At 38.3% G+C, this 16,932-nt stretch overlaps 1 protein-coding gene across 1 annotated transcript in view; it reads left to right on the top strand.

The window, feature by feature from the left end:
* Positions 1-9,830, top strand: part of RABL3 (RAB, member of RAS oncogene family like 3) — a 46,278-nt gene extending 36,448 nt beyond the window's left edge. Inside the window, exons 5-8 of the mRNA XM_005911430.2 lie at positions 32-182; positions 4,607-4,678; positions 7,897-7,935; positions 8,536-9,830. Coding sequence (XP_005911492.1) covers positions 32-182; positions 4,607-4,678; positions 7,897-7,935; positions 8,536-8,601 — 328 coding nt within the window. The 3' untranslated portion in view covers positions 8,602-9,830. The remainder of the gene's footprint in view (positions 1-31; positions 183-4,606; positions 4,679-7,896; positions 7,936-8,535) is intronic.
* The last annotated feature ends 7,102 nt before the right edge of the window (positions 9,831-16,932 follow it).

Genomic DNA, 16,932 nt, shown 5'->3' with positions numbered 1-16,932 from the left:
CTGTTCACCTCTTCATTATTATTTATCACAGGGATTATGACCGGGAACAGTTTGCTGATAACCAAATCCCACTGTTGGTCATAGGGACTAAACTGGATCAGATTCATGAAAACAAGCGTCATGAAGTTTTAACTAGGACTGCTTTCCTGGCTGAGGATTTCAATGCAGAAGAGATCAATTTGGTGTGTATTTTCACTAATGCATGCTTGTTTTATTATCAGGAAAAGGCAAAATCAAAGACTTCACAAATTACATACTCAGAGAAGAAGCTTTATATTTGAATCAGGCGTTTGGGTTTTAGTCCAAACAGTAGTGAAGACTGGAGCCATACAGATTATGAGATGGGCACAGCCTCCTTGTGTGCTGATCTGTTGCAATGTTCAGACTTTGTTCTAATGTAAGTCACAGGCTTTTTCTTGAAAATATCTTAAAAAATCACACCAAAATCAAAATAATTAAGAAGACAAAGCGTGGTCACTGATACTGTGCGTTGTTTATTCTTGCTTTAGAAAAGCCTCTTAGCTTCTTAAACTAGAGAGTTTACCTTAAAGGGAAACAGACATATAAATGAGAAAATTGCAAACTGTAAACTAGGAGTGCTTCATAACCATTAGTTTATGTATATTTATATATATACCATTGAGCCCCTTCTTGAGATATTTAGCTCAATTAAAACTAGACTTTAAAAAGGCTAGGAAAGTTCTCATATAAGCCAGTTAGTGTTGCTGAGGGAATGATCCTGGCCAGCAGTTTCAGTCATGGTTTATATGTCATTGTTCACAAGTAGGATTTCTACAACATATCAGTGTACTGGTATTTCAGCCATGGTGGTGCTGGTTTTATACAACTAAGGGCTCACGTTTATTAAGCACTTATTAGTGCCAAGCACACTGTTTTAGTACTTTATGTACATTGTCTCACATGCATCGTCGTCACATCAATCCTAGAAGATAGGTACTATAAATACCTCCATTTTTAAAATGAAGACTAGAAGCAGAGAGGAGTAGCTAAACCAAGGTTACCCAGGTGGAACCAGGTGCTCTAACTCCAGAGCCTGTGCTCTACAATTAAACCTATTTTCCACTTAATTATCCTTCAACTAACATTTAGAATCTTGGATCTGAAAGAATTGTTAGAAATCATCTAGATCACCAAGTACCCAAACCTAACTTCATATTCATATTACCAACAGTATTTGAAAAAATTTTTGAAAAAGTGCCATACAACTGGAGCTTTTTATTCATAACGTGTGACAGAAGGACCTGGATTCTGTAATTTTAACAAACGACTCAGGTTATTCTGAGCCCTTTTCTGTGATTCAACATTGGTGAACGCTGCTAGGTTCAACCCCACCTCTACCCCTGTAACTGAGTAGCTTCTGCCTGACATTCCGCTGTTGTTGTTTTTTTATAATCTGCTTTGCAGTGGAGGTGCCTTTTTTTCCTCAGCTGCCAGCATTATGTCCCAGGTAGTGAGGACTGGACCATCATAGTCCAGAGAATTCCTATTACATAGAATATATAATGTCCTTCTTGAAGAAGCACTGAGGTTACTTTTTTTGAATATGGTTTCCAAAGGGAAATTTGCCATTGAATATGCTTAATTTGTTCCAACAATTACTTTTAATGTATTTTAGAATGTCTCTGTTTCTGTACCTGTGAGTTTCTATGACAATCACCTAGCTATGTGCTTTTCCTATTTTACGTGCAAAGGCAGGGCCATCTTTAATTGTTAACAAGATGTAAAGGTACTCAAACAGTGGTACTTCGGCACACGTGGCCTCCACAGTGTTCACATACAATGTACTTAAAGCCTTCGATCAGCATACTCTTTCAAGAGCACAGAAGAAACAAGAGGGTCTTGAGGATGCAGAGAAGAAAAAAATGAGGAGGAAAATTTGATAAGCTTTTCAAAAAAGATAGTAGTCAAAAAGACTCAGCAAGTATATATAAAGTCTCAAGTAAAAACTGATTTAACAGTATTAATGCTAACATCTTCGGTTCCTATATGAATTTACTTAACATTATTAAACAGTAAGAATTAACATAATTGTATACCTCAAAGATAGAATCAAAGCTATCTTGTGTTTGGGGGAGAAAAGGCAAATTGTTTAAATTATAAACAGGCAGGCAATTACTTACTGTTTTAAATCCTGCTAGGCTTCAGAGAATCCCAGGGACGGGGGAGCCTGGTTGGCTGCCGTCTATGGGGTTGCACAGAGTTGGACATGACTGAAGCAACTTAGCAGCAGCAGCAGCAGGCTTGTTGTGGGCTTCCCTCATAGCTCAGTCGGAAAAGAATCTGCCTGCAATGCAGGAGACCGAGGTTTGATTCCTGGGTTGGGAAGATCCCCTGGAGAAGGAAATGGCAACCCACTCCAGTATTCTTGCCTGGAGAATCTCATGGACAGAGGAGCCTGGCAGGATACAGTCCATGGTCGCAAGAGTTGGACACGACTTAGCAACTAAATCACCACCAGGCTTATCATGTCTAGCACAAATTTTTCTCTGTTACATGTTTACTTCAAAGTGATCATTCTGAAGCATCTTCCCTAGTTAAGATTTCTTTCTCAAGCTTAGGCAAGGATTTAGAGCTATTAGTTTTCAGGCTTTGACCTCAGTCATGATCAGTAGCAGATAGTTTATAGTTCTTTGAGATCTAAAATTCTTATCCTAAAATTATAGGATTTCTCTAATCTGGTCACCTTGAAATTGTTGAATTAAGTTTTGGAGGGGTTTTGTTTTTGCTTGATATTTGATTTAGTTTTTGTATTTAGTACTTTAGCTCTATGTGGAATCATCTCTGAAGTCTTAACAGTCTGACGATTATGTAATCAATATCCATTTTGTAAAATGTATCTACTTAAGGTTTGTCTTTTATATGCCCCAGCTACTATATAAATGTTCAAACATTATTTCAAATACAACAGATTACACAATATTTCAGTCTATTTAATCTGTATATAGAATTACCTTTTATTATGTTAAGTGCTTTTGTGTCTAAAAATTCAATCTGATGGCATTTTCTTGGGATGAAGAAAGAAGGAAACTAATATTTCAGTACCTGCTATGTGCTGGACATGCAATAAGAAAGTGAAAGAAAGTGAAGTCGCTCAGTTGTGTCCAACTCTTTGTGACCCCATAGACTATAGCCTACCACGCTCCTCTGTCCATGGGATTTTCCAGGCAAGAGTAGTGGAGTGGGTTGCCATTTCCTTCTGCAGAGGATCTTCCTAACCCAGGGGTCAAACCTGGGTCTCCCGCATTGTAGGCAGACGCTTTACCATCTGAGCCACGAGGGAAGTCCTGGACATGCATTATCTCCTTTAATTTTCACAAAAATCCTACAAGATGAGTATTTCACAGATTGGTAAGCTTAACTTTAAAGGTTTTGTAACCTAACCAATGTCACACAATCTAGAGATATTGAGATAGATACTCAGGTTCAGAGCCTGCTGGCTTCTGAGACTTCTGATTTTTCTTTTACTCTACAATCTTTGAAAAGTTATTGTAGTCTCTTTTTTCTTTTGTGGTTTTGGAAAATGTATTTTAGCTTCTAGCCAAAATTTAAAATGTGAGCCTTTAAATGTTGTATATTGGTAAAATAGATGATTGTTATAAAATATATTGGAAAGGAATCATGTGGGTATTTATCAGAATAAATTATAGTCAGAATAAATCTAACAATAATTAGGTCCCAAGGAACACAGATGATTTATAACTGAAAAATTAAATACTGTCCTTGCAAAGAAGCCTGTATCATATCCCCATGGTTGGGTCTTAAGTGGCATTTGAGGTAAAAATCGAAGTAGTCAGTCTATTGAGGTGGCAAGTCAGTATTGACACGTGAAGGCAATTCAACATTGGATTTCCAGAAAAAGGATAGTAAACCATTTAAGGTCTTTACTAATCATTGCAATGTACTATCATTATACTATTTCAGATTATTTTGTCTTTTCAGAGCCCCATTTTCTCCTCTTTTTTTTCTAGTAATATCTGTTGTTTCTTATTTAATTACTATTAAAAATAATAATGATATTTTGAAATAAACTTATTATCTGTTGTTTATTATTATCACAAGTATATCTATTGTTTATTATTATCTTTATGGCCCACCAAGGATGTAGTGCCTTGCATTGAGTGCGTGAGAAGCCCCTCGCAACTGTTACTCCTTTACTCCTAATTTTCATGCTTCCTACTTTTCCTAAGAACTTCACAGTACTTAAGTTAGTTGAGTACTAATGAAGTGTTATTTATTTTTGATAGCTCTGTTTCTGCTTTTCAAGGTAAATATAGGTAAGTCACATAAGTAGTATCTTGGTTTTGTTGTTAGTAAGACATTACCAATCCTGTCTTCCTTTATGAAGTTATTTGATGATGAATACATTGGTTCAGTGTCCTCTAAAATCGCCTAAATAACAAAGAGTAAGTGGCCTTATCTTCCTTTAGCACTTTCCTTTTTGCTCTGTGTATCATAATTTGAAAAATTACTTGAGAGTATGATGGCTAATATTTTATTATAGAAATGTGCAAGAGGAATAGTAATGACTAACAAAAAGCTTATGTTTCCTAACGTTTAATTGTGGATCTTACGTTTTATCTCCTAGGATTGCACAAATCCACGGTACTTAGCTGCAGGTTCTTCCAATGCTGTCAAGCTCAGTAGGTTTTTTGATAAGGTAATGGCTTCAATTAAGTTATTTTTAAACTTAATTTATGTACCATGAGAGTTTAAATTCTTTGCAGAATGCTTTGTCTTTTTATTCCTTCATCCTGAACTTCACAGCTTGAATAATACTTGTTTTGGGCTCTCTTATCTGTATAATTGCTCAAGACCTGCTGACGTGTTTATTCTATCACCAGTGTTCTCTAAGTGAAGGATGAAACCTACTAGATTCAAATAGTTTTTTTTTAAGATACCTAATTCCCTCCTTAAAACAATTTATGTTTCCATATTTCCTAGCTCTTTTTGTACTCATGCACTACCCTCAAGCCCCCATAAAATGCACTAAACTGAGGAGATTCTGCTTAAAGTCCTGAGTCATTTTGCTCACCCAGCTACTAATATTCTCCCACATAAATGTTACTATTACTTTTAAGGCTCTGTCATCTTCTTGATTCCCTACTTTTCCCTATCAGAAACCTTTGCATTCCAGTTATTGACTCTTACCAGCATCATCTTATTGTCCTGAACTGGAACGAAAATGTAGAATGATTCAGCATACTGGTAAATTAGAGGACTGTTTGTCTTTCCTTCACAAGGCCATATGTCTGCATTGTGTATAATATTGACCAAGTTAAATTGTTCACCCAGTGTTGACATTGTGCAGTAAAGTGAAATAGGATGTATTCCTGTATTATTATTGAACAAAGATTAATTTCTGTATTATATTTCCTTTTATAAGTAAATCTCCCAAGAAAAAAATTTCCCTCCTCATAGCTCTGTCTTATGAGTCATTTTTCTTTTAGCTATTTAGAGATCTAAATATTTGGCTCTTTTGTCTAATAGGTCAACATAAGATAGGCCCCACAGCCCGTCCCTGTTTAAAATTAGACCACTGGGAAATTTTTGCTTCATTGCATAAACTCCCAACTGGTGTGTGGCAGAAAAGGTACAGGTGTACTGAGATGGTGATCCCCTCAGTTCTCAGAGCAGCCAAGGCCCCTGGGCTGGCTCTACCATTTACCCCATGTCACACACAAATATTAGTATTCTCTAAATGTGCCATGACTGAGAAAAAATGGTAGGAAGCACTGCAAGGAACCAAATTTTCTTTCCACATTGCTTTCACAGTTAAAACATATGAGCTCCTGTTTGGTTTAGATCCATGACCACCTTGGTGACTCAGACAGTAAAGAATCCACCTGCCAATGCGGGAGACCCAGGCCCAATCCCTGGGTTGGGAAGAACCCCCGGAGAAGGGAATGGCTACCCGCTCCAGTATTCTTGCCTAGAGAATTCTGTGGACAAAGGAGCCTGGTGGGCTAGAGTCCATGGAATCAAGAGTCAGACACAACTGAGTGACCAACATATACCATCTGTGTCCCCTAGGAACAACATCTTATATTAATAGATCTGTATCTGACATGGAAAGATCCCACAATATATTGTCTTAAATTTAAATAATTTAATAATTTTATTTTTTACTTAAAAAAATTTTTTTCCTACTTTCTGGCCATACCTCATGGAATGTGGGATCTTAGTTCCCCCACCAGGGATCGAACCCATGCCCCCTGCAGTGGAAGCACAGAGTCTTAACCTCTGAGCCTCCAGGGAAGTCACTTAAATCATTTATTAATTTTAAAATTAAAAAAATAAAATGTGATAAGTTATATCCCAGAGAAACAATGGATTATAGGCCAGTGTGATTCAAGTTGTCAGGCAAAGCTTTACTTAAAAGAAAGATATTAGAGGGAATTTGGTTGGTTTTAAGAGGAGAGCAAGATTTGATAGGAGAATAATAACACAAGTTGAGGGCAGGGAATTATGAGCAAAAGGGAAAAGTAACTCCTCTTTTGGTTTCTTAAATCACAACAAAAGGTAGGTGGATTAAGAGGTTGGCCAGACCTCCAGATTGCAGTGGTTGGCTGAAAGCAAGGGACCTGCATCTTATCTTCCAGAATTCACAGGATTTCTTTTCCAAGAGGGTATCTAATCCTCTTCCACACTCCCTTCACTAATAGTAACTCCTCTCCACTCTACAGTAATAGAAGTTTCCTGTCCTACCCTGGAGAGAAGAAAGAGAATCAGTTCTGTCATAGTTTTTGTGGGGTCAAGTATTTTAGATGTATACTAATCACGAACCAGCTTTTCTGCCTTTGAGGCCAGTGAATGCAACCTTACCCTGAGTCTCTTGTGGCTAAAAGTAACTGAGCCATAGTCTTGAAGATAAAAAGAATCCAGGTGAGATGACTGTCAGGCCAGTGGGAGCAAGCTGGTACAGGCCTGGAAGAAGATACTCTGCTTTATTCAGAAGAAATTCCTAGCTTCATAATTCTAGACTCTAATCTCTTAATCTCCAAATAATCTGTATTCTAATCTGCTGAACTTTTCTTAATCACAACAGCTCTGTGTAAAGAAAATAATACTGCCTCTGTTGACATTGCAGTTTCTCAAGTGTTCATCATGTAGACATGTGGTACTCTTAAATTCATTATATTAAGGTGTATGTTTTGAAGACTTCTTTTCAGTAATAGTGATGGATTTTGCCTTATTTCTCCCACTGACCAAATAAAAACAGTTCTGAAACTGCTGAATTAAGGGTGCAAATTAAGTCTATAAGAAGTTAATTGACCGATTTTGATATTGTGTCATCTGTCACCATTAAGGACCTACAGAATTTACAACTGTGGTTACTGGAGGGATATGGCAGTTGACTATGTTATACAGACAGAGACCTCTTTAAAGAATAGTTGTGCTATTGCAGTAGCAAAAGTGCTTTGCTTTTTTTTTTTTTTTTTAATTGGAGGATATTGCTTTTAGACTCTTGTGTTGGTTTCTGCAATACAGCAGAGTGAATTATCTTATGGATTCGGTCTGGTACCTTTTGGGGCTGACTGCAAGAGAGTTTTGAACCAAATTTGCAGCCAAATTTCCAGATTTACACTGGGAACTGCATGGGATCAAAGGTCATTTTCTCTCGTTATTTAGTCATTTTTGTTTGTTCATTTATTTTTTGACTTATCGTTAACGCTTTTTGGAACTAGAGACAGGCTTTTATAAAAATACTTCCACAGTCCTGATCCCATCAGCACCAGGTTTAACTCAGTGTAGTAGATGTCTGTTGCTACTGAAATGACTCTTGGGTGTACACCTTTTAGTGCCATCAGTGGTCAGTGCACTTACTGCTTTTTCAAGGTATACATGCTAAGCCCTTAATATCTTTGTTTCTAACAGGTCATAGAGAAGAGATACTTTTTAAGAGATGGTAATCAGGTCTGTATCTATCTTTTTTGATAAAATGATTTCTTTAATTTGTGGAAAGGTTTGATTGATCTGAAATTAACTTCCAAATTCCTTTTTGAGGTTTTTTTTTTTTAAGAAGTTGGGGTGACGGGGGAGTACTTTGCAGGCCCAACCAAATGACTTTCTTCTGTCTTCTTAAATACAGAAGAAAAACTCAGATCAACGGAAAATAAGGGTCTTAGAAACAAGAAAAATCCAGAGATAAAGTTACATTATAAAATAATAGGAAACAATTTGCTTGGGACTGCAAAGGTACATATCCATAGTCTATCACAATGCAGATAATGCATATGAAAGTCCAGCAGGTGAATATTGTGAGTTTCACCTTCATCCTGTCTGATTTAGATGACACTATCACCAATTACTCGGCAAATGTTTTTCATTTTAGTAGAATTTATTTTTATTATTTAATCTGCTGTGGTTTTCTGAGTAAAACCTCAAAAAGATATTTCTTTAAAGAACAACAGCATAACATACAGAAACAAAAAATAAGGAAAACATTTTAAAGGCTGTTAGCATTTGAACTCTGCCTGTTTTGAGTCCTAACGTGATTATCTTTCTTGCCTACAGATTCCAGGCTTTCCTGATCGAAAAAGGTTTGGGGGAGGAACATTAAAGAGCTTACATTATGACTGAATTACACTCATCCTTTGGAAGAGTGAGCAAGCGGTGGCAGTTTTTCACAGCTTTCTTCTTGCTGTGTCGATTATTAATGTCTCAGCCTTTTAATGAAATCATCTTTAAAATGCCACCTTTCAGCCTCACCCTTTAGTGGAAAACTGAAAGGAAGTAACAGCGTGGGAGCTCCAGACTTGGTCCTCATTCTATTTTTCACCTTTCTGTCCCTGTTTATAGATTATATAAAAACCTTGTGGAAATATGAGATGTCAAAATGATGCAGTAAATGAGCAGTGACAGAATGCTGCAGAGAAAATTTACTCTTGCCTAGAACTGGAGGATTTTTATGGGTCTGTAATTTTCCCACACTCATTGCTGAAGGCTTAATTAAGTACTTCAGAAATGTATCTCCATTGTTTTACCTTCTGAGGGGAAAGGTTATGTTAACCAGCCTGAGTTGCCCACCCCAAACAATCTCTGTCATTTTCAAAGAAGCAAAATGGTGTTATTTAATTGTCTCCACCTTCATCACACACACAAGGATGCCTAATAATAGCAATTGTCTCTCTCTCTTCTCCTTTGCAAATGGCTCAGTGGCTGGAAGAGGCAGACTAATAGCTGGAGTTAAATATAAATAGATTAATAATACATAGAGAACAGCAGTACCAGTAAAGAAGAATTCTGCAAGAAATTGACAGCTCACTAAACCCTTCACTCCTTAGGTTCCAGCTCTGCACCCTATTACTGTTTTCTGTTTGAAAATAGGCAGGGTGAACTCTAAGACCTGCACAAGGGCAGGAAGAGGGATTTATACCCTCTTCAGTTTTTATTTTTATTTTTGAAGGAAAAGTCAACTCCTAAAATGTCCCTTAACTACAGTCCATAAACTATGAATATTATTCTTTGTGTTAACAATGCATTTATGGAGAGAAGTAAAAATAAGTTCCATAGCAACACATTTACATGAATTATGGACTAGGATTCTTGGATTTCATAATCTAAAGTTTTTTGGGGTGGTGTGTGTGTGTGTATATGCATAACTGTTCATCGTTACTTTTTTTACCCATCTTTTTTGCTTGTATAATTCCCTTTGCCCCAGTTCTTTATTAATATATAAACCTGTTTTACAGAAACTGTAATTTGCTGCCTTATTCAACAACACCTTTTCACACATATTCTCTTTCTAGCTTTGCTGTAAGACTCCACACTCCTGATTTTGCTCCATATTAAAGTATAATAATAGTAAATACACAGTTTCAGCTTCTCATTTCAAAACTAGGGGGAAAAAACACTAAATTCTCTTTCTGTTCGGTACTCTGGAAGTCAAGGTATGCTGAAAATGGATATCAAAATCACAATGTTAGTGCTTTTAGTAAGACAGTTTTGGGGATTTGAGAAAGGATTTTAAAGCACTTTTCATCAGCTAGAATATTCCCCAGTCTTTTTGCACATCCTCCCCCACAAGAGTTAGCCCTGATTTCTTTTTCAGCGTAGAGGAGAGCTATGTAAATCAGGATCTGCACGTGGAATCGGGCACAAGCGTGTTGTGACAGAGGCTGTGCAGTTAGGAAGTGGAAACCAAGTGCATACACAAAGACCGAGACCAACTGAAGTTCTCTGTGTTCCTTTTTAAAAAAACAAATCAATAGCCCTTTCTTCCTCTTTCTTTCCCTTAATTAAGAAAAAGATCTATTCCAATTTCTGTATTTTCTCCCTTATTGAAAAATAACCCATCCCTTGATGGCTTCAGGACCAACTTTGAAAAATTAACAGTACTCCACTCCATTTCTTCTTGCTCTCAGGCTTGACTCCTGAATTATAGTTTTCTAAGGAAAAATAATTTTTAATAGTCTACAGTAAGTTTGTTGTAGTATTAGTAGCAGCAAAATAAGGTTGTTTGCCAAAATGAATGTTATTAGCCAGAGTTCTTCTAAAAGAATCTTTTGAAGCATAATTTTTGCCAAGACTTCCTGAGACCTGGTCATAAAAATTGCTTTTAGGTAATAAACAAGTGTAAATACCAAATACTTCCTTAGAAGTGTTAATTAAATCTTCAGTTTTCTTGCTTTCTTGATGGAACAAATTGCTAGCAATAGAGAAAGTTTTTTGTTTTCCCCTGTTGTGATTCAGATGTCTAGCCAGTGTTCTTACTCACTGTGGAGGCAACTAGATATGAAAATATTTGTCCACTCATCTGTCCCTCAGGTTGCTTGATTTGCAACCCAGCTAAGGATATGGGTTGGTCTTTCCACTTTAGTGCTCTAAGGAAAGAGCTGCTCCCAAAGGGGTTGATCCATATCAGCTTTATTCAGGTTCTCAGAAGTCCCTGCACTTGAGGCATCTTTGATATAATCCAGGTGCTTTGACACTGCTGTTTTTCTGTCCATTCTGAAAATGGACTTAATAGAACTGATGTGCTGGGCTGGGCCATCAGACTGAGGTAAAGAGCTCCTAACCCGCCTCTATGATCAGAGGTTTTGAATCTTCATTTCAATAGTGTGTGCTTTAGCACCCAGCCCAGGTAGGGCCTTGTATGGATATCTAAATGCTGGTTTAAAGCACAGGTAGCAACTGTTTTAAGAACTTTGAAGGTCTAACAGGATGTCTGCATTGATTTAATACCTATTAAAATTCAAAGGAGGATACCCTTTGGGGGAAGGAGGAGAAGGAAATAAAAAATTCATTTCTTCCTAATCCCAAAACTGAGTTAAATTACTGTGGTAGGAGAGGAAGGGTTGTAGGAAGCCTAGTCCTGGAAGAACCCTGAACCTCACATATTCCCCAGTATGTTGGCCTGATGCAGAATTGGGAATTGGAGCTTGCCGGGGCTGCTCCATAGAGTAAGAAAGAGATCCAACTTTGAGTTACAGTTAGCACCTTCATTTAAGAACTCAAAGCAATGACTTTCAAACTCAAAAATGCATGAAAGGCCTCTGAAGTGTTTATTTAAAATGCAAAGACTCTGAAATTTCTTCTGCTCCCTTCACGCAAGTCTATGTATTGGGTTAGCCAAAAAGTCTCTTTGGTTTTTCCCATAAAGTCTTATGGAAAAAACAGAATGAACTTTTTGGCCAACCCTATTATATGACATAGGCCGGGATTCTGTATTTTTAACAGGCAAACTAGGTGATTTTAATGCAGGTAGTTCAGAATCCAGCCTTTGAAAAAAACAAATTCATATCTAAAAAAGTAAGAAATACATGGATTGTAGACTCTAATGGGACCAGTTTTGCAGAGTTCACCAAAGTTCATGTTTGGGTTCCTGTGCACAATCACCCCGTAATGAACTGAGCTATGCCTCCCTCTCAAGACTATCCACACCGCAGCAATCGTAACCTGATTGTCACATCCTCTATTCACAAAACAGGAGATATTTGTCTTTGATATACTGCTACCCATTTTTATTACTAGCACTTTCTACCCTCTGGGTATATCTATTTCTAATAAAATGCCATGTCATCTTATACATAGCCCCTCTCTTATACCATATTTGTTTTCTCAGCTGGCTAACCACTAAGCTTTACCAAGGTCATCAATAAGTCATGGTGAAGAATGAAACCCCTAAACTTCAACAAAGATCTAAAATCTTGCTCAGTTACATCAAATAGATCAGCTAATCTATCAGTTTCATTTTCTTCTTGGAGACATCAGTTCTGATGTCCTCCGTCCTCTAATTCAGGGGTCCCCAGCCTCTGGGATCTGAGGCCCGATTGTCTGAAGTGGAGCTGATGTAATAATAGAAATAAAGTGCACAATAAATGTAATGCTCTTGGATCATCCCAAAGCCATCCCCCTGCCTCATTCGTGGAAAAACTGTGTCCCACTGGGGACCACTGCTGTAACTGCATTCTGGAGTGACTCTTCTCTAGGCATGCCACTCATCCTTCTCGTTACCCTGTGACAATCCCCAGCTTCCTGGATGCAATGTTTTCCACCTACTTGGTGTGGATCATGGTCTTCCAACTGGGATGTGTGCATGTATCTCTTCCAAAAGGTACAAAGGCACAGATCGTTTAAGGGAATCATTTTCCAGATCATTAATTCCCACATGAATGTTTCTTTATTAACAGTGTTTGTGAAGCAGCTCAATAATGGTTCTTACTTCTCACCTCTACATTCACAATTGCCCTTTTCCCACTGCAGAAAAGGAGCATCTCCCTAGTAGTGCGATAGAAATCCGGCTTATTGCCCCAACAAAAGGGCATTTCTAAATACTAGTTTTATTTAAGGATTTTGCCTGTTCCACTCTTCACAATTACAAAAAAAGAAAAAAAAATGCAGCGCTCTTAAGGAATAGCTCCTGAGGACAAAGCAAAGAGCTTTCGTAAGAAACATTCATGGCTATATGGCACTTCTTTCATGTCAAGGCTTCTTACCATGAAAGAAATCTATCGAAGTATGGAAGTAACATTTTTATCAAAAATAATTATACAGGCAAAGTATGTATAATTAACATTTTAATTTTCCTAACCCTTCCTGAGTAAATGAGTTGGATAAAGCACCTCCAAGTGCAAAGGTGACAGTTACAGCAATGATTCCAGTAGCTGGTAACAAAGCTGATCCAAATCAGGTTCCCAGTTATTTGAGTGCAATAAAATTAACCTAGCTGAGTTGTTAACTGATAAGTCATTAAAATAATATTTAACAGTAGATCAGTGTGTGATTTTTGGTGTTTAATTTAGAAGGAATTTCAGTGATATAAAAAAATCCCTTCCATTCATAACCACTTATTTATGTGAACAAATTTTCTCAACATTTATGTCTGTAAAGGCAAGAACTAGGATTAAAAGATGGGGAATCCTGTGTCTTCCTAGAAATAAGAATTATTAATTCATGAATATATAAAGGTAGGAGGGAGCCAGTCACCTCATTAAAAGAAGCATTTCTAGAATGACTTTGTCTTCTATTTAATAAGTATTTATCAAAATGTATAGTATTTATGTAACACTGTCCTAGAGAAGAATCCTCCAGGGTCCTGTCTGGAGGGTAAGATGCTTGCTGGTAGCGTTCTGGAAGTGCAGTCAGAGAAGGAAAGTGGAGATTTCATCATCACTACACTTGGTTTTGGTTCTTCTCCCCACTCCCTGGTGTGTGTGAGTCCAGAGCCTCTTCGGAGAGTAAACCTATCTTGTGCCAGAATCCAGAGGTGGCCTATATCTGATGTCTCCAATTCCTGATCCTTTTCAAATTCTTCACTTCACCTGTTCCCCACATCCATTCACTGGATCCCTCTCCCTCTGCCTGGTTTTTAGCATCTTTCTTATGGCTCGCCACTTGGATACTGTGATTCTTCTCTGGTCCAGTATATGACTGCCTTACCCAGTATAGTGTGTGCCTTACACACAACCTGCTTCTTCCACTGACCCTCTTTGAATGTTAATCCCCCTGCCTCTTTCCCTTGCTTTAAATATCTGCCCAAACTCCCCTTTCTGAAAGACTTCCCTCACTAGACTCCACTCTATGCCATCAGTGCACTAAAAATAGGTCTTTGAATGTGCTGCACTTCTCTTTGTACACAATCCTCCCTTGATTCATCCCTTACTGTATGTGACTTGGCTCAGCTATCACCTCAGGAAGCCTTCCCTGCCCTGCTAGTCGGAGCTCTGCAGTCCCTAATCCCTCCCATAACACCATGGCCTCTTCTTCCTTGTCACAGGAAGAGTCCAGGCACCCCATTGTAATGGCCCATTTATTGGTCAATCTTCTCCAGTGTGCACCCTCCTAGAGGACCAGACTCATCTCTGTATCCCCCACACCTCACAGGGCCTGGCATTTAGCAGGTCCCCAATAGTTGTGAAATAAATATGTGATTAGATTAAAATAGAAAGCCATCAGACATAGAATCAAAGCTACGTGCTTCTGTGTTTTATGTGTTCTCATTTCTCCTGTGTGTATATGGCACAATACCTGGCGCATGGTGGTGCAAAGCAAATACTTGTCTTATTAAGTTGTTACAAAAACCGAAGACAGGAAATAAAGTAAACCCACTTGGGAAAAACCTCTAAATAGGAAATTGACAGGTTTATTTGGTTTTAAATATTTTCAGGCCCCTAAAATAATTTTCATTCTGTTGAGGATCTCTTACCACTTTCTTACTCTTTCAGAAATCTCTCACATCTTAGGAAAGAACTGAAACACCTCTTAAATCTGCCTTTAAAGCTGATTCAGAAAGAGCACATGAAGTTTATGGAAAATCAAAGCAGTAAAGCTTTTCCTTTGTCTCTTATTGGTTCTCATCCATTTTTCCCCCTAATCACCAAACTCTGGCTTCCAGGATCAATAGCAGTTCAAGAGCCAATGTACTCATAAACTCAGATATGCAAGAAATATTTTTCCTGAATTCACTTTTGATTTTGAGTCTGCATACTGCAGGAATAATAAAAACCTAGCCTCAGTAAAGCTGGGGTTTACACCTTCCCCCTTTCTCCCAGGTTTGCGTATAAATTCCAGGGAAGCTTATGTAATACCACAATGTTAGCTGTCTGTGCTGACATACGCTGAGATGTGCTATAAGTTCCCTGGTCTGCAGGCATCAGTCCACACAGTGTGCTTCCAACTGTCACTTGTTTCTATCAACATGGCGCCTTTGGGCTGGTCTTTCTGCACTAACACCTCAGACACAAGCAAATCATTCTGCTGCTACTGCAGTATGCTGGAGCCTGGGGACCTCTGGAAGATGCTTAGACCCATTTATCTAAAGCAGAAGGTGTCAAACTGACAGCCCATAGTCACTCACACCTATATGCATGCTTTTTTTTAACATAATTGTATCAGTTACCTATCACTGCTTAACAAAACACCCCAAAACTTTACTGGCATAAAATATGTCAATCTATTTGCTCACAATTCTGTGTGTCCACAATTTGGGCTGGGTTTAGCTGGTGGTTCTCCTGCTGGTCTCATTTAGGATCACATATGTGTCTGCAGTCATCTGGCAGCCACATTGCTTCATTCACACATCTGGCAACTAGTGCTGGTTGGTGAGTGCCTGGACAACTCAACAAAGGCAACATGGTATAAATTCTTTAAGAATCTTATTTCCTTATGCCTGTATCTCTCTAATAAGAGACCCAAAGGTTATTTTATCCGGATGATATCTCATTCTCTTTGTCCAGATGGTATCTCATTCTCTTTGTCCAGATGGTATCTCACTCTCAAGGAGGCTAGCCTGCATGGTGGTCTCAAGTAGCAAGAAATGGGAAAATCCTAAAGCACAAGCATTTTTCAAACCTCTGCTTGTGTTGTGTTTGCTATTAGCCAAAGTAAGATTCAAGGAGATAAGTTAAAGACTCCATTTCATGTTGGGAGGAGCAGCAAAGTCACATTGCAAAGGAGCATGTATGCAAGGATGAAAGGAAATTGTGGGCATTTTTTACAATCTGTTACAGTGACTTCATTCATTCATTCATCCATTCACTTATGTAAGTTGCCAGTGTTTAAAAATTGGAACTTCATTTATATATCTTTAAAACTTACTTAGCCTACCTTACCCATTTACATGTTCTGCCTGGTCTGCTGCACTTGAGTTTACAATAATAAAGCCTAGTTTACAAGATTGTTTTTGTGCAATTAAATGAGGTAATGTCTGTGGGAAAATCTGGCATGACAAGCACTCAATATATGGTTTCTTCCTTCCTGAATGCCATTAGCCATGAAGTTGATACCTGACCATGGCTAAGGAGAGTAGCCAAGATGAAGGACAAGGGAGTCATGGAAAAGTGGCTGGAAAATAACCCTTGGGTCTCTTGTTAGAGGGATACAAGCATAAGGAAATAATATTCTTAAGGAATTTATAAGAACACTAAATATATTTGAGAAATTAAGTGGAACAACAGTAAACATCTAAATTGGCTTTAACCCAAGTGCTTCACTCTGAGCTGTTCACCCAGCTCATCCCTGGAAGGCAACTGTGGAGAGCTGTCCAGACCCGGTCCAAGTTTCGGGCAGCTGTGTGAAAACACCTGTGTCAGGGCACAGCTCGTTTCCTCACTGCTCTCAGAGAGCGAACACTCCGCCGTGTTCCTTCCTGGCCTGCGTCAAGACTGAGTGGAGAAGCCTTTGCCTCACACACCAAGCACTAACTGCCACACTTCCTCTCATAGCTTTAAATTCTCTGCCTTTAGTGATGACCCTCCTTCCTTTACCTGAAACAAATAATTGGTCAACCTTTATCTCGGGTGAAGAGGAGACAGGCCTCTGCAAACTCTTTAGAAACAGCCCAGGTTTAATAAAAACCAAAGGCAGTTATGAAAGCAGTTTGGGAACAAGCATGCTGGACTTTCTCCCTAGCATAGCCCAGTTAGGAAATGCCTGTGATTGATTTGAGTGACCTGCTGACCAGTGAGCACA

Source organism: Bos mutus, chromosome 1 (genome assembly GCF_027580195.1).
Source record: "Bos mutus isolate GX-2022 chromosome 1, NWIPB_WYAK_1.1, whole genome shotgun sequence".
NCBI classification, from domain to species: Eukaryota; Metazoa; Chordata; class Mammalia; order Artiodactyla; family Bovidae; genus Bos; species Bos mutus.
This window is presented reverse-complemented; position numbering and strand designations above follow the sequence as displayed.